The 20,942-nt window shown below is 46.3% G+C and overlaps 1 protein-coding gene across 19 annotated transcripts in view; it reads left to right on the top strand.

Annotated features, from left to right (window-relative positions):
• The window catches only part of clocka (clock circadian regulator a), a 311,097-nt gene that overhangs the window by 270,469 nt on the left and 19,686 nt on the right, over positions 1-20,942 (top strand). For 16 of the 19 annotated variants that reach the window (XR_015074178.1, XR_015074174.1, XM_085970176.1 and 13 more), the window contains 2 exons: positions 1,269-1,415; positions 16,504-16,722. Coding sequence is in view for 17 of the 19 variants with exons in the window: in XM_085970176.1 (XP_085826302.1) it covers positions 1,269-1,415; positions 16,504-16,722 (366 nt within the window). In the remaining 2 variants the exon portion in view is untranslated. The remainder of the gene's footprint in view (positions 1-1,268; positions 1,416-16,503; positions 16,723-20,942) is intronic. The other 3 variants (XM_085970145.1, XM_085970165.1, XM_085970156.1) reach the window with 1 other exon arrangement.

The raw sequence follows: 20,942 nt of genomic DNA, 5'->3' as shown, positions 1-20,942 counted from the left end.
CCAATGTTTTTTTTTGTTTGTTGTCGCCAGAATTCCCAAAATGAGGAATAAAGAAGCCGATTTAAAAAAAAATCTTGTTCAGTTATAGTTTAATTTTTTAATTGTGAGAATTGTAGAATTTATTCAGGTATCAGCCACTTGTTTGTGCAGTAAATTGTGGTTGGTCAGCAGTTTTCAGGTGGGGAATAGTTTGGCCCCAGCACCGTCTAGTTTGCCAAGGGTAGTTGGGTTTGTTAATATTTTGCAAATTACTTTTCTGCGACTAGAAGCATTCGGACATTCCTGTAATAGTCGTGGGGACGGTAGATTGGGAATCTCTAACATTAATGAAGCTTTATTAGTGATGTGCTTCAGCACTTCTCAGATCCTCCGCCTGTTGTGAACGTTATTTTTAAAATTTGGGACCTGACAGTTATGTGCAGAAGCTTCCGGTAGCTTCCGGTTCATTGTCAGGAGTCACAATGTTTCAAAAAAGAGCGGTATCCTGGCCAATGTTTATCTCTCGACCAACACCACAAAATCAGATTATCTGGTCATTACTGTTTGTGGGATCTTGCTGTGTGCAAATTGACTGCCACGTTTCCTACTACATCACAACAGTGACTACACTTCTAACGTACTTCATTGTCTGTAAAGTGCTTTGGGATGTCCTGATGTCATGAAAGGTGCTATATAAATGCAAGTCTTTTTTGTAATTAAGATTGTTAATCCTGTGTTCTGAATGTAGTAGCTGGTAATCACTATGTGCCCCATTTACACCTTAATAAAATCTAAGCAGTAAATCAGAAGTAGCACTGGGATTGCAGACTGCTTGAGTAATTGAAGACTAAAAGCCTCTGGTTTCCATGTTGGTTGTGCAACCTCAATGGGAAGTGAGTGGGCGTCTCTGTTCCATTTAACAAACTAACCAGACAGATATAAAAACAGTCCTTCAAGTGAATCAACTTGACAACAAGCAAATGACCTATTCTCAGGCGTATGTTAATTTTTAGTTCTGCCTTTTCCATCCACCTCTAGGATCCATGATTGAACCAGTCATGTAAAATACTGAAAAGGATCAAGTGAAATGACTGAAGACAGCTTAAATCAAGATTCGATTATCATGACTATAGTGTCCTTATGCTTCACAATTTGTACTGAGCTACCCGGATAGTTCTGAAAATTATGTAGCTGCTGGTATATTTAGTTATTTTACTGTAAGTGCTTATGAATTTCAGACGAGAGTTGCTTGACTTAATATGGCATTTTGTGTTCACCCTATGTTGCAGTTCTCAGCACAGCTAGGGGCTATGCAACACCTAAAGGAGCAGTTGGAACAGAGGACACGGATGCTGGAAGCAAATATCCAGCGGCAGCAAGAAGAACTGCGCAAAATCCAAGAGCAGCTTCACATTGTCCAAGGACAAGGACTTCAGGTAAGTCAAAAAGAATGAGTGATAGTTAACCATAAGTGTTTAGTACTAATTATGGCAAACTAATGCACACACATCCCACTATATTACCAAGAATTAAAGGCATAGACCTGTTGCTGGATTAATGGGCATTCAAATAATTTCCACTACCTCAGTGTGGTGATCTTCCTTTGCACCTCCTCGACTGAAGTTAGGAGTTTTGTCAAGTGCAGTTCCATGGGCAAACAGCAGCTTGCCAATTCCTCACTCAACTGCACGTTCTGGGATAAGAATCTGGACAGTGTTGGTAGGTGGGGTGTTGGTCCACGGGGAGCGTGCCTAATCATTTTACCCATTACTCAAACACACTCACAGCTAGCAGTGTCAATGGATAGTTAGAAGGAGCAGGAATCCTGGTTAATTTTTACCTCCAGCCCAAGAATGATGAGGGTTTGCCCACAGAACTAAATTGCATTCATTCAGCACTCTACACAACCAAACTGTAATGAGAGTGAAACCAGACAAATCTCCTATTCTAGACTGGATCCAAAATAGGCAAGGAAATTGGAATGAATTTTAAGAGTGGGGCTGGGATCCCAAAATACTACTATTAAGCAAGGGCCTTTGAGTATATCATTTAATTGAAGTGAAATTGGTGGGATTCATTTAATATTAATTAATTAAAGGGTAAGTCATGGCAGGACAGCCCAGCCCCATAGTGTGCTCCTCCTGCTCTATGTGGGAAATCAGGGACGCTTCCTGCGTCCCTGACGACTGTGTGTGCGGGAAGTGTGTCCAGCTGCAGCTACTGACAGACCGCATTGCGGCACTGGAGCTGCGGATGGATTCATTTTGGAGCATTCGCGATGCTGAGGACGTTGTGAATATCACATTTAGCGAGTTGGTCAGACCGCAGGCAAAGGGTGTACAGGCAGGAAGGGAACGGGTGACCAGCAGGCAGAGTAAGAGGCGCAGGCAGGTAGTGCAGGAATCCCCTGTGGCCATCCCCCTCTCAAACAGATATACCACTTTGAATACTGTTGGGGGGGATGACTCATCAGGGGAAGGCAGCAGCAGCCAACTTCCTGGCACCATGGGTGGCTCTGCTGCACAGGCTGGGAGGAAAAAGAGTGAAAGAGCTATAGTGATAGGGGACTCAATTGTAAGGGGAATAGATAGGCGTTTTTGTGGCCGCAATCAAGACTCCAGGATGGTGTGTTGCCTCCCTGGTGCAAAGGTCAAGGACGTCTCGGAGCGGCTGCAGAACATTTTGGAGGGGGAGGGCGAACAGCCAGTTGTCGTGGTGCACATAGGCACCATTGATATAGGTAAAAAAACGGGATGAGGTCCTAAAAGCAGAATATAGGGAGTTAGGAGGTAAATTTAAAAATAGGACCTCAAAGGTAGTAATCTCAGGATTGCTACCAGTGCCACGTGCTAGTCAGAGTAGAAATAGGAGGATATTTCAAATGAATACGTGGCTAGAGGAATGGTGCAAGGGGGAGGGATTCAAATTCCTTGGACATTGGAACCGGTTCTGGGAGAGGTGGGACCAGTACAAACGGGACGGTTTGCACCTGGGCAGGGCCGGGACCGATGTCCTAGGGGGAGTGTTTGCTAGTGCTGTTGGGGAGGGTTTAAACTAAAAAGTGGCAGGGGGTTGGGAACCTGAGCAGGGAGATAGAGGAAAGGGAAACAAGGAAAAAAGCAAAAGACAGGAAGGAGAAAAACAAAATTAGAAGGCAAAGAACTCAACGGTTTAAATCAAACATGGTCACAGTAATTAATAATTCATATAGGTCTGAGAGCGTTAAAAAAACAAGCCTGAAGGCTTTGTGTCTTAATGCAAGGAGCATTCGGAACAAGGTGGATGAATTAGCTGCGCAAATAGAGGTAAACGAATATGATTTGATTGGGATTACAGAAACATGGCTCCAGGGTGGCCAAGGCTGGGAACTCAACATCCAGGGGTATTCAATATTTAGGAAGGATAGGCAAAAAAGAAAGGAAGGTGGGGTAGCATTGCTGGTGAAAGAGGGGATTAACACAATTGAAAGGAAGGATATTAACTCTGATGATGCGGAATCTGTATGGGTAGAACTGAGAAATATCAAGAGGCAGAAAACGTTAGTGGGGAGTGGTATATAGACCTCCAAACAGTAATACGGAGGTTGGGGATGGCATTAAAAGGGAAATTAGAGAAGCATGCAGTAAGGGCACAGCAGTCATCATGGGTGACTTTAATCTATATATATAAAACGGTATGTCTCTCTGTCTTTCTGTCTCTCTGTCCGGCTATACAATCAAAAGTTATAGAGCGTACCTACACGTGTGTTACATCAAAAGAAAGCTTACGATTCCAGAACGGTCGTAAGCGTATTTACGTTTCGGTGAGACAAAAATTGTGCCCGCGGTATCCAAAAAATGTTCAAAACTCCGCTCATTAGCATTGAGTGATGTCGAGGTCGACCAATCGTACGGTCGAGCGACCTGACGGTCGACCAATCGCTGCGTGGCGCGGGCGGGTTCCTGGCACGTGCGGGCGGGCCCTCCTAGAGTCGAGTGACGGGACAATTGACCAATCCTACGCTTCGGTGACCTGACGGTCGACCAATCGGTGCGTGTGTGGGCGGGCCTTATCGTTCTGAACCGAGGTGAGTCGCCGCCATCTTGATCCCAAACTTTTCATTTCTTTTTCCCGCTTTCTGCATGTTTCTTTTCAAATATACATTTCCAGAAAAAAAAGTTGCTTTTAAAACACACACTGTTTTTTAAAAAAGTTAATTAATTTGTACATCTTTTCTCTAACCTTTATAATTTTCCTACCTTTCACCGTTTTTGTAGGCCTCGAAGCCTGGGCCTCTGTTACCCAGCCACGCCCGAGCTAGGCACCTCGCGATCGCCGACATCTTTGTGATATAGTGGTAGATAGTTTCTGAGCATTTGTTTATGTTCAAGAAAATGGAGATGGCCTTTTAAGGAGTAAACATAAAAAGAAAGTAAACATAAAAGATAGGGGCAGGAGTAGGCCATTCAGCCCCTCGAGCCTGCTCCGCCATTCAATGCGATCATCCAAATTCAGTACCCTGTCCCTGCTTTCTCCCCATATCCCTTGATCCCTTTAGCCTTAAGAAATATATCCATCTCCTTCTTGAATATATTTAATGAACTGGCCTCAACTATCTTCTGTGGTAGAGAATTCCACAGGTTCACCACTCTCTGGGTGAAGAAATTCCTCCTCATCTCAGTCTTAAATGGCTTACCCCTTATCCTTAGACTGTGACCCCTGGTTCTGGATTCACCGCCATCGGGAACAGCCTTCCTGCATCTAGTCTGTCTAGTCCTGTTAGAATTTTATAAGTTTCAATGAGATCCCCTCTCATTCTTCTAAACTCTAGCGAATATAAGCCTAATCGACCCAATCTCTCTTCATACGTCATTCCTGCCATTCCAGGTATCAGTCTGGTGAATCTTCGCTGCACTCCCTCCGTGGCAAGAACATCCTTCCTCAGATACGACGACCAAATCTGCACACAATACTCAAGGTGTTGTCTCACCAAGGCCCTGTACAACTGCAGCAAGACATCCTTGCTCCTGTACTCGAATCCTCTCGCTATGAAGGCCAGCATACCATTTGCCTTCTTAACCGCCTGCTGCACCTGCATGCTTACCTTCAGCGACTGGTGCACAAGGACACCCAGGTCTCGTTGCACTTCCCCTTTTCCCAATCTATTGCCGTTCACATAATAATCTGCCTTCCTGTTTTTGCCACCAAAGTGGATAACCTCGCATTTATCCACATTATACTGCATCTGCCATATCGCCCAACCTGTCCAAATCGTACTGGAGTTCCTCTGCATCCTCCTCCTCACAGCACACACGCCCACCCAGCTTTGTGTCGTCTGCAAACTTGGAGATATTACATCTAGTTCCCTCGTCTAGATCATTAATATATATTGTGAATAACTGGGGTCCTAGCTGCGGTACCCCACTAGTCACTGCCTTCCACTCGGAAAAAGACCCGTTTATTCCAACTCTTTGCTTCCTGTCTGCTAACCAATTTTCTATCCAAGTCAGTACCTTACCCCCCAATCCCATGTGCTTTAACTTTGCATGCTAGTCTCTTATGCGGGACCTTATCGAAAGCCTTCTGAAAGACCAAATACACCACATCCACTGGTTCTCCCTTATCTATTCTACCAGTTACATCCTCAAAAAAAATTCCAGTAGATTAGTCAAGCATGATTTACCTTTTGTAAATCCATGTTGAATTTGTCCGATCCTGTCACTGTTTTCCAAGTGCTCTGCTATTACATCTTTTATAATGGACGCTAGCATTTTCCCCACTACCGATGTCAGGCTTACCGGTCTATAATTACCCGTTTTTTGTCTACCACCTTTTTTGAATAGTGGGGTAACATTAGCTACCCTCCAATCCATGGGAACTGTTCCAGAGTCTCTAGAATTTTGGAAGATGACCAGCAGTGCATCTACTATTTCTAGGGCCACTTCCTTAAGTACCCTAGGATGTAGATTATCAGGCCCTGGGGATTTATCGGCCTTCAATCCCGTCAATTTCCCTAACACCATTTCCTTACAAATACTGATTTCATTCAGTTCCTCCCTCTCATTTCATTCAGTTCCTCCCTCTCATTAGACCTTATGTTCCCTGACATCTCTGGGAGTTTATTTGTGTCCTCCTTTGTGAAGACAGAACCAAAGTATGTATTTAATTGGTCTGCCATGTCTTTGTTCCTCATTATAAATTCCCCTGATTCTGACTGCAAGGGACCTATGCTTGACTTTACCAATCTTTTTCTCTTCACATATCTATAAAAGCTTTTACAGTCAGTTTTTATGTTCCCTGCAAGCTTACTCTCATACTCTATTTTCCCCCTCTTAATTAATCCCTTTGTCCTCCTTTGCTGAATCCTAAATCCTCAGGTTTGCTGCTTTTTCTGGTCAATTTATGTGTCCTCTCCTTGGATCTTATGCTATCCCTAATTTCCCTCGTTAGCCACGGTTGAGTCACCTTTTTTGTTTTATTTTTATGCCTTATTACGAATGCTCCTCGCATTAAGACACAAAGCCTTCAGGCTTGTTTTTTTAAACACCTTTTAGAATTATTGTTTACTGCAGCCATGTTTGATTTACACCCTTGATTTCTCTGCCTTCCACTTTTGCTTTTCTCCTTCCTGTCTTTTGCTTCTATCCTTGCTTCCCTTTCCTCTGTCTCCCTGCACAGGTTCCCAACCCCCTACCATTTTAGTTTAAACCCTCCGCAACAACACTAGCAAACACTCCCCCTAGGACATCGGTCCCGGTCCTGCCCAGGTGCAAACCGTCCAGTTTGTACTGGTCCCACCTCCCCAGAACCGGTTCCAATGTCCCAGGAATTTGAATCCCTCCCCCTTGCACCATTCTTCTAGCCATGTATTCATCTGAAATATCCTTCTATTTCTACTCTGACTAGCACGTGGCACTGGTAGCAAGCTTGAGATTACTACCTTTGAGGTCCTAATTTTTTAATTTACCTCCTAACTCCCGATACCTCCTAACTCCCTATTGTAGTGTATGTAACTGTTCTACCTTTAAGAGAACTATCATATGTAACCGTCCACCTTTAAGAGAACTATTTTAGGTGTGGCACTACTTTATCCTGGCTGCTGTATACTGTAATACCGACGGTGACCACACCGGTATATAAGTGCTGTGGCAGAACTTATTGGGTAGATTCGCCCTGACCTTCGAATAGTAAAGTCCTGTTTAAGTTACTCTTGTAGTCTGTGTATTACTTCGCTATACAACCCACAGACTTTACAGTGGCGACGAGTTCGATCTTACCCTGCGGCAACAATACTTCTGAAGAAGTAAACGAGCGTCGAGAAGAGGCACCCGCCCTCGTCGTTTTGCTGAGAGAAAACTCGAGTCTGCAGACCAAGAAAGGAGGAAGATTTCAAACACGAAGTCTTCCATCAGCAACAGGCACGGATTGTCCCTTCTGCCACGGTGGTGAGTGAGCCGATCAACACGAGAAGCAAGTCAGCCACGGTGACTGTGAGTAAAGGGAAAATAGAAACAAATAAACGGAGGATAAGGGCGGTGCACTCGACCACGGTCGAGGGGGGAAAGGAGCCGGACAGAAGTCGGGCCCAGAGGCGCTGAGACTGGGGCAGCGTGGAGCAGAAGCCGCGGTACAAGCGGGCTGGGGAGCGTCGTGAGACGGCTAGACCGCGACGGCGAAAAAGGCCGGACAACTACCGCGACCACGAGGCGCTGCGACCGGGATCGTAAGGCGCGGGAAGATATAAAAATAAATAAGCCACGGAGAACTCAGCCGCAGCCGGGGAGGAAAGCACCGGACTGCGAGAAGCTGGGAGGCGCGATTGGGGTGAAAAAGGCCAGACCGTGATTGAGGCCACGAAGCGCTGCGACCGGATCGTAAGGCGCGGGACGATAAAATAAATAAACCGCGGAGAACGTAGCCGCAGCCGGGGAGGGAAGCACCGGACTGCGAGAGGGCTGGAGGCGCGATTGGGAGCCCGAGCGAGCGGGAGAGACAGAGCCCGAGCGAGGAAGGCTGAGCGAGATCCAGCCCAGCGGCTGAAACTGTTCGCCGCCAACGGGTTGTACCCAGCACCGGCTGCCCTGCCGAGAGAAGGGAACGCGCTGAAGCCGACGCGCAGGCTGCAAACCCGAAAGCCAGCGGCCGTCGCCCGAGGGAAGCTTACCCCTCCTGCCAGGGGAAGAAACGCGGGAAGCCGCCAGTAGGCGGGGAAGAAGACAGAAGCGGGAACCGCCATTTTTAAAGTGGGCAGGGAAAGAAGATAAGCGCGGGAAACCGCCATCTGGAAAAAAAAGTTAAAGAATATTGTTGTTGTTTCTCAGGAAGAGTGTGAAGATGCCTAAGCATAGTAACAGCAACGGTTTCAATGCCGAGGTGGAAGACTGGCCCACGTATGTAGAACGCATCGAGATATATTGTACGGCTAATAAGATAGCAAATTATGAAAAAGCTCTAACCTTATTAAACTCAATGGGTGCGAGGACATACGGGTTATTGAAGCATCTCCTATCACCAGCTAAACCGGCGGATCAGTCTTTCGATAATATTGTTGCTGTCCTGAAGGATCATTTTAACCCCGCACCGCTGATGTTAGCGGAACGATCTAAATTTTACGGGAGAACGCAACGAAAAGAGGAAAGCAACACGGAGTACTTGGTCGAGCTGCGTAGACTAGCGAAATACTGCCAGTTTAGAGGAAATCTGACAGAGGCATTGCGAGACAAGTTCGTGTGTGGATTGTCAAAGGAAGGAACGCAAAAACGACTACTCGAAGAGAATGATCTTACACTTGATAAGGCTGTCCTTATTGCAGCATCGCACGAAGCCGCAGCGAGAGGCACGGCGGAAATGCAGCAGAAGACAGCGGTACTCAGTGTGGATCAAATGACTTCGGGTACAACGAAATGTTCTCGTGGGAAGACAACACACGACCAGAACCAATGCTGGGTTAAAAACCAGGACTGTAGGAAATGTGGCAAGCTTGGCCACATAGCTAAGGTATGCCAGTCAGGAAAGAAGAACAACAATAATAAGTCACTGCAGAAGAAGTACAGAAAGGTACATGAGGTGACTGGGAAGAGTCCAGATGAACAGAATTCGGACTCAGACTCCAACAGCAAGGCACTGGGTAGTCTGAGGATTCATAATGTGAGTAAAGAAGCTGACCGACAAACTATCTGGATCACACTGCAGATTGCAAAAGTCCAAGTGAAGATGGAAGTGGACACCGGATCGGCGTTGACGGTCATGAATAAGCATGATTACAAAAAGTTATTCAAACATATTCCCCTACGGGATACGGAGATAGTATTGCAGACATACACGGGGCACAAAGTATACCCCATCGGAAAGATAGAAGTCAAGGTGAGATACAAAGACAAAGATTACCAAAGGATGGACTTGTATGTGCTGCCCGAGGGAGGTCCACCACTTCTGGGACGGGAGTGGATCAGGAAAATAAAGATAGACTGGCATTCACTAAACACAATGATGGTAGATTCCGGGAAGGAAGAGGTCAAACCTGAACGGTTGTCCAGAATATTGGACGAAGCTAAAGAGGTATTCCAGCAAGGACTGGGAACACTGAGAGGAATTAAAGCAAAAATCAAGATTGCAGAACATGCAATACGACCTGCTGTGGAGGCAGAACTGGAAGAGCTTGAACGTTCAGGGGTACTGTCTAAGGTGGACTGGAGTGAGTGGGCCACGCCCATTGTTCCCGTCATGAAGTCTTCATCAAGTAACAAGCCAGGGGGACTGGGGAAGGTCCGCATCTGCGGAGATTTCAAGATCACAGTTAATCCGGTGCTGCACACGGTACAATACCCGCTTCCGCGGATTGAGGATATCTTTGCTTCATTGTCTGGCGGGCAACACTTCACCAAGATAGACCTGGCACAGGCATACTTACAAATGGAAGTCGAGGAAGAGTCGCGCCAGTATCTCACAATCAACACGCACAGAGGCTTGTATCGTTATAATAGACTGGTTTTTGGAGTAGCTTCGGCTCCAGCAATTTGGCAGAGGGCAATGGAGCAGGTCTTACAAGGTGTTCCAAGCACGCAGTGTTACTTGGACGATATCCTGATTACGGGAGAAGACGAGGAGGAACACCTCACAAATTTGAAACTGGTGCTCACCAGGTTGAAGGAATATGGCCTTCGAGTTAATCGCCAGAAATGTGAGTTCTTCCAGAAACGGATCTCGTACTGCGGTCATGTCATTGACCAAGAGGGGCTGCACAAGTCGCCTGACAAGATAGAAGCTGTCGTGAAGGCCCCCGCTCCGGAAAACGTTTCACAGTTGAGATCGTTTCTGGGGTTGATTAATTATTATCATAAGTTTCTGCCAAATTTATCCACGGTGCTACATCCGCTGAATGCTCTGTTACGGAAAGAAGTGTCATTGAAGTGGAGCGAGGACTGTAAAAAGGCCTTTCGCAGAGGCAAGGCGTTGATTAGCTCTGAGGAAGTGTTGGCTCATTTCAACCCAACGTTACCTCTTCGCCTAGCTTGTGATGCTTCCCCTTATGGAATTGGAGCAGTACTTTCACACAAGTTACCAAATGGCTCGGAAAGGCCAGTCGTATTTGCGTCCCGATCGTTGACCTCCGCAGAGCGAAATTACGCTCAGATAGACAGGGAGGCCCTCAGCCTTGTGTGGGGAGTAAAGAAATTCAATCATTACCTGCAGGGCAAGAAGTTCACATTACTGACAGACCACCAGCCGTTGGTGTCCATATTCAACCCTAACAAGGCCGTTTCCACTATGACAGCGCAAAGGTTACAGAGGTGGTCCGTGTTACTTGGGGCACACCAATATGACATTGAATACAAAAGCTCCAAACAGCATGGAAATGCTGATGGGTTATCGCGCCTACCGTTGCCGGTAGTAGAAGAGGCGGCTACAATGGACCCGGTAGAAATGTTCCACTCATCCATAGTAGAATGTCTACCAGTAACCAATTCGATGATCGAGAATGAAACAAGAAATGACCCGACTCTCTCACGGGTCTACGATCTAACAGTGGAGGGATGGCCAGCACATGGCGAACCAACACTGCCAGCATTTTCGCAACGGAAAGAACAGCTGTCAGTGTGCCGAGGAACCTTGATGTGTGGATCGAGAGTGGTGATCCCACCCAAACTTCAGCATAAGGTGCTAAAGGAACTTCACGAGGGGCATCTGGGTGGAGTGAAAATGAAGAACCTAGCAAGAGCGTTTGTGTGGTGGCCAGGTATTGATGGAGACATCGAGGAAATAACCAAGAGTTGTCTAGGATGCCAGAAGGTCCAAAACGCGCCACCACAAGCTCCTCTGCATCCATGGGAGTGGCCCTCATCTCCTTGGCAAAGGGTACACATCGACTTTGCTGGTCCATTTATGGACTCAATGTTTCTAATAGCGGTGGATGCACACTCCAAGTGGCCGGAGGTAATAAAGATGTCCTCCACCACCACGGAAAAAACCATCACAGTATTAAGGACCATGTTTGCCAGGAATGGGCTGCCGGAACAGGTCTGTTCTGATAATGGACCACAATTTGTGTCCGAAGAATTCAGGAAGTTCTTAAAAAGCAATGGGGTCAAGCACTACACGTCAGCCCCATACCATCCCGCCACCAATGGCTTAGCTGAAAGGTTTGTCCAGACCTTCAAGAAGGCCATAAAGGCCATGGGTAATGAGAACATCAACTTACAACATAAGGTAGATAACTTCTTGTTGGCATACAGGAATGCAACACATGCGGTCACAAATCAAACTCCCGCCATGATGTTTTTCAATAGAAGACTAAGATGCCGGCTGGATTTGATTAAGCCAAACGTCAGAAGGGACGTAGAGAACCGGCAGTTCCAGGGCATGAATGAAAGGCCAACTAGATCTTTTCAGACAGGTCAACAAGTTTTGGCCCGGGACTACCGTACCGAGAAATGGCAGCCTGGAACTATTGTAAAAAGGCTAGGGCCGCTGCTGTATACAGTGGACATTGGTGACAGCATAATAAGGCGCCATGTTGACCAGATCATAGGGTCATCCACAAAGAGCCAACCTACTCCACAACCTTACACGGCTAATGTAGAAACAGAGATACCCAGAGCACCTACCTCTGATCTGGTAATACTGGAATCAGATGATCCTGACACTGTCCTTCAAGCTGAATCGGCCTTGCCGGAAGAACCTACTACCCCGCCGAAAACTACTACACCACCGAGGCATTATCCGGACAGAGTCAGGAGACCTCCAGAGAGACTGAATCTGTGAACTGTTTTACATAATTTGTATATATGTTCTAATGATATGGTTAATGGGGAATAAGTATGTTGTAAGCTAAAAAGGGAGGATTGTAGTGTATGTAACTGTTCTACCTTTAAGAGAACTATTGTATGTAACCGTTCACCTTTAAGAGAACTATTTTAGGTGTGGCACTACTTTATCTTGGCTGCTGTATACTGTAATAACGACGGTGACCACACCAGTATATAAGTGCTGTGTCAGGATTTATTGGGCAGATTCGCCCCGACCTTCGAATAGTAAAGTCCTGTTTAAGTTACTCTTGTAGTCTGTGTATTACTTCGCTATACAACCCACAGACTTTACACCTATATTCAGCTTTTAGGACCTCATCCCGTTTTTTTACCTATGTCGTTGGTACCGATATGCACCACGACAACTGGCTGTTCACCCTCCCCCTCCAGAATGCCCTGCAGCCGCTCCGAGAAAGTGGTGGAGATCCTGCTATAAAGATCTGCGCTTGATTTTCTGGTCAGAGATGGAGAAAACAGCAGGCAATGGATCTTTGAGAAAAGAGCATATGCCTTCAAAATAGATAATGGAGAACACAAAAGAGAAACGCACATGGAGAAAGCAAAGGTGGGAAAACGTACCTAGAGAGAAATGCTGCTGGAATTAGGCCTGCTGATTGAAGTCAGGGTTGATTGCATGATCCAGTGAGTCATGAGTAGGTCTAATTATTGAATATTGCCACTTTTAGACTCGGGTAGGAGAGCCGAGTATAATAGGAACATTGAATTGTGACTCAAGATAGCATTACAGAAAATAAGGATAGGAAGTATTAAGGCAAGTAAGTGTGACACTTAGAGGAGGTATATGCTATAAGACTTTTAATATATTGCTTGTTAATTTCATGTGGTATTGCACATGAGTAGTCAAGACTAATTTGAATGTTTTAGGTCAAGCAGGGTTAGAGGATGGGGGATAATGGAATCAGTGTGGGGGAGCAGGGAGGGGAAAGAGGGAACCGAAGAGGAAAGACAGTGGAAGAGAAGAGGGGAAAAGGAGGAAGGGTAACGGAAGGGAAATTCAGATCAGAAGATGTAGGGGGATTGAGGCATGGAACAGTCAACCATCAGGGGAGGAAAAACACACCCAGTGATGGAGGAAGTGTGGAAGGGAAATGCAGTTGAGAGGGTCAGTTACTGTAAATGAAGTAGGCTAGGGGGTGGGTGACCTGTGACTAGCAACTGCCGCCAGTGGGTTGGTTAGAACCAGAAATTTTGCTCGGGGGGGGGGGGGGCAGTGGGAGGAGTCAGTCTTTTGCAGGGGGAGTGAGGGTTCAGGGATGAAATTTAGCTCGGAGGTATTAGGGTGGGGTGAGGGGTAAATCCAGCTATAGGGGTGGAGATGTTGATAATTTCCTCAGTGTGGGGTGGGGCGGAGAGCAGTGTTTGTTGGTCATAATCTTGCTCAGTGAGGTGGGGGCAAGGGTTTGAGGGACAAAATCTTGCTCAATAGGGGAAAGTGAAAGGTCAGAAATGTTGCAGGAGTGAAGATTGAGGGCTTAAATCATGTTCAGTGAGAGGTGGGGAATGATTTTTACTTAAGAAGCTGATGGTTGTTATTCAAGTGTGTTAGGTCTGCCCTGTTACAATCAATTGGTCACACATGTGGGGCTGTAAGCATATATAATTACTTTAGATTCTTGGGGCAGTCACTATTTTTAATATCATAAATGGTTAAATAGGCACAACGAATGGGCCAGAATTTGCTGTAACAAGGCATCTAACCGTATCTGTCGTTAGTTAGACTTGCCCCTGCACCCTTCAGCTCAAAAGTGCGAGCTGATAACGGTGCAGCAAGGGAAACAGGGCATCTGGGACCTGAGTGAACAGGGCAACCAACAGGGTATCTCCTTAACCAATCAGATTAAAGGATTGGGAAATAATGACCACTATGGAGAAGGACGATGTGGACATAGAAATCGGGCATATACTTGAACATATTAGCATCGAGAGGGAGGAGGTACTAGCGGTTTTAGCAGGCTTAAAAGTGGATAAATCCCCAGGCCCGGACGAGATGTATCCCAGGCTACTATGTGAGGCAAAGGAGGAGATTGCAGGGGCTCTGACACAAATTTTCAGAACCTCTCTGGCCACAGGGGCTGTGCCAGAGGACTGGAGAACAGCTAACGTAGTACCATTATTCAAGAAGGCTAGTAGGGATAAACCAGGGAATTACAGGCCAGTGAGCCTAACATCAGTGGTAGGGAAATTATTGGAAAAAATTCTGAGGGACAGAATTAGTCTCCACTTGGAGAGGCAAGGATTAAATAGGGATAGCCAGCATGGCTTTGTCAAGGGAAGATCATGTCTGACCAATTTGATTGAATTTTGAGAGGGGGTGACTAGGTGTGTGGATGAGGGTAGTGCAGTGGATGTGGTTTACATGGATTTCAGTAAGGCTTTTGATAAAGTCCCGCATAGGAGACTGGTCAGGAAGGTAAGAGCCCATGGGATCCAGGGTGCCTTGGCACATTGGATCCAAAACTGGCTTAGTGGCAGAATCAGAGGGTGATGGTGGAAGGTTGTTTTTGTGACTGGAAGACTGTGTCCAGTGGGGTACCGCAGGGATCGGTGCTGGGTCCCTTGCTGTTTGTGGTCTACATTAATGATTTGGATGTGAATGTAAAAGGTATGATCAGTAAGTTCGCAGATGACACGAAAATTGGTGGGGTGGTAAATAGCGAGGAGGGAAGCCTCAGGCTACAGGACGATATAGATGGGTTGGTCAGATGGGCGGAAGAGTGGCAAATGGAATTTAACCCTGAAAAGTGTGAGGTGATGCATTTTGGAGGGACTAACAAGGCAAGGGAATACACAATGAATGGAAAGACAGAGGATCAGAGGGACCTTGGTGTGCATGTACATAGATCCCTGAAGGCAGCAGAACAGGTGGATAAGGTGGTTAAAAAGGCATATGGGATACTTGCCTTCATTAGCCGAGGCATAGAATATAAGAGCAGGGAGGTTATGATGGAGCTGTACAAAATGCTGGTAAGGCCACAGCTGGAGTACTGTGTGCAGTTCTGGTCGCCACACTATAGGAAGGATGTGATTGCTTTGGAGAGGGTGCAGAGGAGATTTACCAGGATGTTACCTGGGCTGGAGCGCTTCAGCTATGAAGAAAGACTGGACAGGCTGGGGTTGTTTTCCTTGGAGCAGAGAAGGCTGAGGGGGGAACCTGATTGAGGTGTACAAAATTATGAGGGGCATAGATAGGGTAGATAGGAACTTTTCCCCTTAGTAGAGGTGTCAATAACAAGGGGGCATAGATTCAAGGTAAGGGGCAGGAGGTTTAGAGGGGATTTGAGGAAAAACATTTTCACCCAGAGGGTGGTTGGAATCTGGAACTCACTGCCTGAAAGGGTGGTAGAGGCAGGAACCCTCACAACATTCAAGAAGCATTTGGATGTGCACTTGAAATGCCATAGCATACAAGGCTACGGACCAAATGCTGGAAAATGGGATTAAATTAGACAGGGCTTGATGGCCGGCGCGGACACAATGGGCCGAAGGGCCTCTTTCTGTGCTGTATAACTCTATGACTCTGTGACAAGAAGGAGAGTGAATTAGAGTGGGTGAATTCAATGTCAGATCAGGTACAGAAAGAAATAAAGAGAGGGAAAGAAAGATTGGATTGAGAGAGAGAAAAAAAGGGACGGAAAGGAAAAGCAGGAATTTTTGTTAAAAATTTGACATTTTTAAATTCTCCCCGAAAAATTAAAAACCTGAAGGAATGAGACTCCACACTTGTACTAGTTAATTTTCAGTGCCGGAGAGGTTGAATAACAGTCATTAACACTTATCAAGTCGTTAAAAGGGTACTTACACTTGTAATGACAAGACTTCTCTTTCTGTGGCACGTTTAATGGGCAAAAACAAAGTCCCTATAAAGTAAAAGGGAGGCTAAGATGAGATGCCGTTTTCACAAAGCTAACGATGGAGCGGCGCAACTCGGACAGCAACTTTTGGATATTCACATTTAACTGCGCATCTGCTCCTCCCCTGAGGTTGCTGTACCATTTACCCATAAATAACAGTGAGTGCCATTAGCCTTGCCATTATTTTGACAACAAATTCTGACCCAAGATCTTTTTTACGTATACATATTGTCGCTTACTCGAGAAAGGTGCAGTACTACATGAAACTCTTAAAAAGTTTACAACTTTGCAAATAAACAGGTCCTTTTGACAGTGTGCTTCTTGTTCATAAAAAAAAGTTTGGACTGACCAACTTTTACCTTTTTAAGATGTTTTTGCAACAGTCAACACCAGGACTAAACTTTAGTTCGGTGCAGCTCACAACAGGAAACTTTTCCAACATCCAGCAATCTACATCCATCACAGTGCAGGGGCAAGACATTCAAACCAATCAGATTCAAGGAACAATTAAAACTGGTCCAATTAACACACAGCACATGATGCAACAACAACCTCTTCTTAGGGAGCAAAGCACGACTTTAGCACAGGTCAGTATGACAGATTGAGTCATATTCCAGTTATGATCGAAATATTGATGAGAATGAATGAATTAATAAGCAATTTGCCTCAATCTTGTGAAATTTTAAATGCTGATTATTCAAGCTTCTCAAGAGATAATTGCACAATATGATAGAAATCAGGTGAACAAGTAGGTTAGTAGTTTAAAAAATAATTATCCCCAAGTCACAGATTTACATGTCTGAGGTTGTCTGTCACAGTTGAAGAAGCTGGGCTACCAAGCAATGTACTTTGTCAACAATAGAGCATTCCATGGAGAGGAGAAACTCAGAATCAAGAAAGCTACCAGTGCAGGAAAAGTAGTAACTGATAGTGATATTCAAGGATCTTTAGTATCTACAGTAACACCTTTTCAAACATGACATTTGGAAATTTCTGTTTACAATTTCTATAATACCTGGAGGTAAAAAATTATTTTTAGCCTCAGTGCTACATCTGGTACTTTGAAGAATGTGACCTTGTATCTGTAATTCTGTGATATATTTACAAAATCTGTTATGAATTTCTTTTTGAAAATTAGAACAGGAAGAATAAAGAAATACGGTATGGCCCCATTAGCACAGCCACCATTCGCATCCCCTGCAAAAACAATTATCACCCCCACTCCTCAAAATAAGTTCCCCTCGATCTCTGTCCTCTCCAACTACATTCCCATATCTAACCTGCCTGTTCTCTCCAAGTTCTTGATCGTATCATTGTCACCAAGCTTCATGCTCACCTTCCCCCAAAACTCTCTTCAAATCCCTTCAATCCAGTTTTCACCCAGCACACTTTACCAATATCACCCAAGTCAAAATCACTAATGGCATCTTCTATGATTGAGTGTGATGCATTATCCCTCCTTGTCTTAACCTCTCTGGTTTTCGATAGTCTCCATCTTCTTCCCTGACCTCTCCACCACAGTCTACTTTCCAATACAGCCAGCACATCTCTAGCAATGACTTCCTGCCCACATCGTCACCTCTGGAGTGCCCAAAGGTTCCATCTTTAGCCACCTCCTTTTTACATTTACATGCTGTCGCTCGTAAAACATTTTGACATTATCCACAGGTACATTGCCAGCTTCCATATGTATGCTAATGACTCCAGCTTTATCTCTCTTCCATCACCTTCAATTCCACAGCCACCTCTATGTTGTCAGACTGCCAATCTGATCTCAATTCATAGAGGAGCCATACCTTTCTTTGGTTGAACATTGGGAAAACCAATACCATCTTACTCAGCTGCTGCCAAAAACTCTCTACCTTTGCCATCCTGTTCCTCATCTGCTTGCTCAGACTGAACTAGATGTGCGATCTGCTCTAAGCTTCATGCCCCATATCCTATCAATCACTAAGACTGCTAACTTCCATCTCCAACCCTCTGTCATTGCATGGCCACAGAAGCCCTTATTCAAGTTTTTGTTGCCTTCATACCGGACTACTGCAGTGTCCTCCTCACTGGCCTCCCAAGCTTCACCATACACAAACTTCAACTCATCCACCACCCTCAACCTCTTCCACGTGAAATCCAATTCGCCTATCAATCCGTCCTCACTGATCTTGACTTACGCCCTGTCCCCCAATGCACTAAATTCAAAAATCCTTGTCCCTTGTTTACAAATCTTTGAACACTTTCATTTATTAGTTACTAGCTGGAGTGCCCGGCGGTGCCGAAGCTTTTTCGAGGGCATGTTGTTGAAGAGAGAGAGAGAGGAGGGGGGTGGGAAGAGAGAGAGAGAGAGGGGGGGTGGGAAGAGAGAGAGAGAGGGGGGGTGGGAAGAGAGAGAGAGAGAGAGGGGGGGTGGGAAGAGAGAGAGAGAGAGGGGGGTGGGAAGAGAGAGAGAGAGAGGGGGGTGGGAAGAGAGAGAGAGAGAGAGGGGGGTGGGAAGAGAGAGAGAGGGGGGTGGGAAGAGAGAGAGGGGGGGTGGGAAGAGAGAGAGGGGGGGTGGAAGAGAGAGAGGGGGGGGTGGGAAGAGAGAGAGGGGGTGGGAAGAGAGAGAGAGAGGGGGGTGGAAGAGAGAGAGAGAGGGGGGTGGGAAGAGAGAGAGGGGGGTGGGAAGAGAGAGAGAGGGGGGTGGGAAGAGAGAGAGAGGGGGGTGGGAAGAGAGAGAGAGAGGGGGGTGGGAAGAGAGAGAGAGAGGGGGGTGGGAAGAGAGAGAGAGAGGGGGGTGGGAAGAGAGAGAGAGGGGGGTGGGAAGAGAGAGAGAGAGAGGGGGGTGGGAGAGGAGAGAGAGGGGTGGGAAGAGAGAGAGAGAGGTGGGAAGAGAGAGAGAGAGAGAGAGAGAGGGGTGGGAAGAGAGAGAGGAGAGTGAGGGGGTGGGAAGAGAGAGAGAGAGAGGGGGGTGGGAAGAGAGAGAGAGGGGGGTGGGAACCAAAATTGAACAAACCACTAACTACACATACTTGGGCTTAAAATCAGTTCTACGGGAAACTTCAAACTGGCTGTGAATGAACTGAAAGAGAAAGCAAGAAGGGCTTTCTATGCCATCAAAAAATCAATCCAAATAGAAATTCCCAATTAGCATTTGGCTCAAAATTTTCAAATCAGTAATTGAACCAATTGCACTCTATGGCAGTGAGGTATGGGGACCGCTAACTCAACCAAGAATTTGCAAAATGGGACAAACACCCAATTGAGATCCTACATGCAGAATTCTGTAAAAGTATCCTCCGGACTCAAAGGAAAACAGTGAACAATGCATGCAGGGCGGAACTAGGCCAATATCCATTAATAATCACTATCCAAAAAAGAGCCACCAAATTTTGGAATCACCTACAAATGAGCAATCCCCAATGCTATCACTACGACGCCCTGAAATGCCAAGAGCTGACCATAAAGAAGAATACCCTCAGTCAACTAGTCCTGGGACTCAGTGAAGTAACTACTAACAATACTAACAATAACCAGCCCCCAGGACAGTGACAGGGTAACACAAAGAATTCGACCCAACACAATCGTCGCTAAGCAAAAGGAAAAATATCTGACATATGGGCAGAACAACAAAAACCCAAAGCAAACTCAATTGCTACTTGGCCCTAACAGACAATACAAACATAGCTGATTACCTGACCATGGTAAAGATAACAAACTGAGAAGAACCTTGACAAGGTACAGACTTAGCGAACATAGCCTAGCGATCGAAAAAGGCAGACACAGGCAGACAGGCTGCCAAGAGAGGACAGGATATGCTCTCACTGCAGTCAGGGAGTGGTGGAGACAGAGATGCACTTCCTCACAGCTTGTGGAAATATCAGGGCATCAGGGAGAATTTCTACCAAAAATTCTCACAAATATGCCCTGATTTCAGAAATCTGAATGACAACCAAAAACTCCCATTCCTACTGGGAGAGAGAGAAGCTGTATAACACTGGCGGCACACTATGTACAGCTTGCCATGAACAGAGGGACAACCAGTAAACTAAGAAAAGAATATATATAAACAATGCGAATGTATATTTATACACTCAGGGATATACCTGTTTATACAATGTATGAAATAGAACTGCGTTTATGTGCTAAACCATAAATGTATTTTGATGCTTTGCAACATAAGATGTAACTTATCATGCCAATAAAGCGATTTGAATTGTGAATTGAATTGAGAGAGAGGGGGGTGGGAAGAGAGAGAGAGGGGGGTGGGAAGAGAGAGAGAGGGGGTGGGAAGAGAGAGAGAGGGGTGGGAAGAGGAGAGAGAGAGGGGGGTGGGAAGAGAGAGAGGGGGGGTGGGAAGAGGAGAGAGAGAGAGGGGGTGGGAAGAGAGAGAGAGAGAGAGAGAGGGGGGGTGGGAAGAGAGAGAGAGAGGGGAGTGGAAGAGAGAGGGGGGGAAGAGAGAGAGGGGGGGAAGAGAGAGAGGGGAGGAAGAGAGAGAGAGGGGGGAAGAGAGGGGGGGGGAAGAGAGAGAGCGCGGGGAGAGAGAGAGCTGGGGGGGAAGAGAGCGAGCGACTGGGGGGGGAAGAGAGCGAGCGACGGGGGGGAAGAGAGCGAGCGACGGGGGAAGAGAGCGAGCGACGGGGGGGGAAGAGAGCGAGCGACTGGGGGGGGAAGAGAGCGAGCGACTGGGGGGGGAGGAAGTGAGCGAGCGACGGGGGGGGGGAAGAGAGCGAGCGACTGGGGGGGGGAAGAGAGCAAGCGACTTGGGGGGGAAGAGAGCGATCGACTGGGGGGGGGAGAGAGAGCGAGCGACTGGGGGGGGGAAGAGAGCGAGCGA

The sequence above is a fragment of the Somniosus microcephalus genome, chromosome 2, assembly GCF_052327205.1.
Source record: "Somniosus microcephalus isolate GS21.2 chromosome 2, FLI_Smic_1.0, whole genome shotgun sequence".
Classification (NCBI taxonomy): Eukaryota; Metazoa; Chordata; class Chondrichthyes; order Squaliformes; family Somniosidae; genus Somniosus; species Somniosus microcephalus.
Note: the sequence above shows the minus strand (reverse complement) of the source record. Positions and strands in the feature narration are given on the sequence as shown.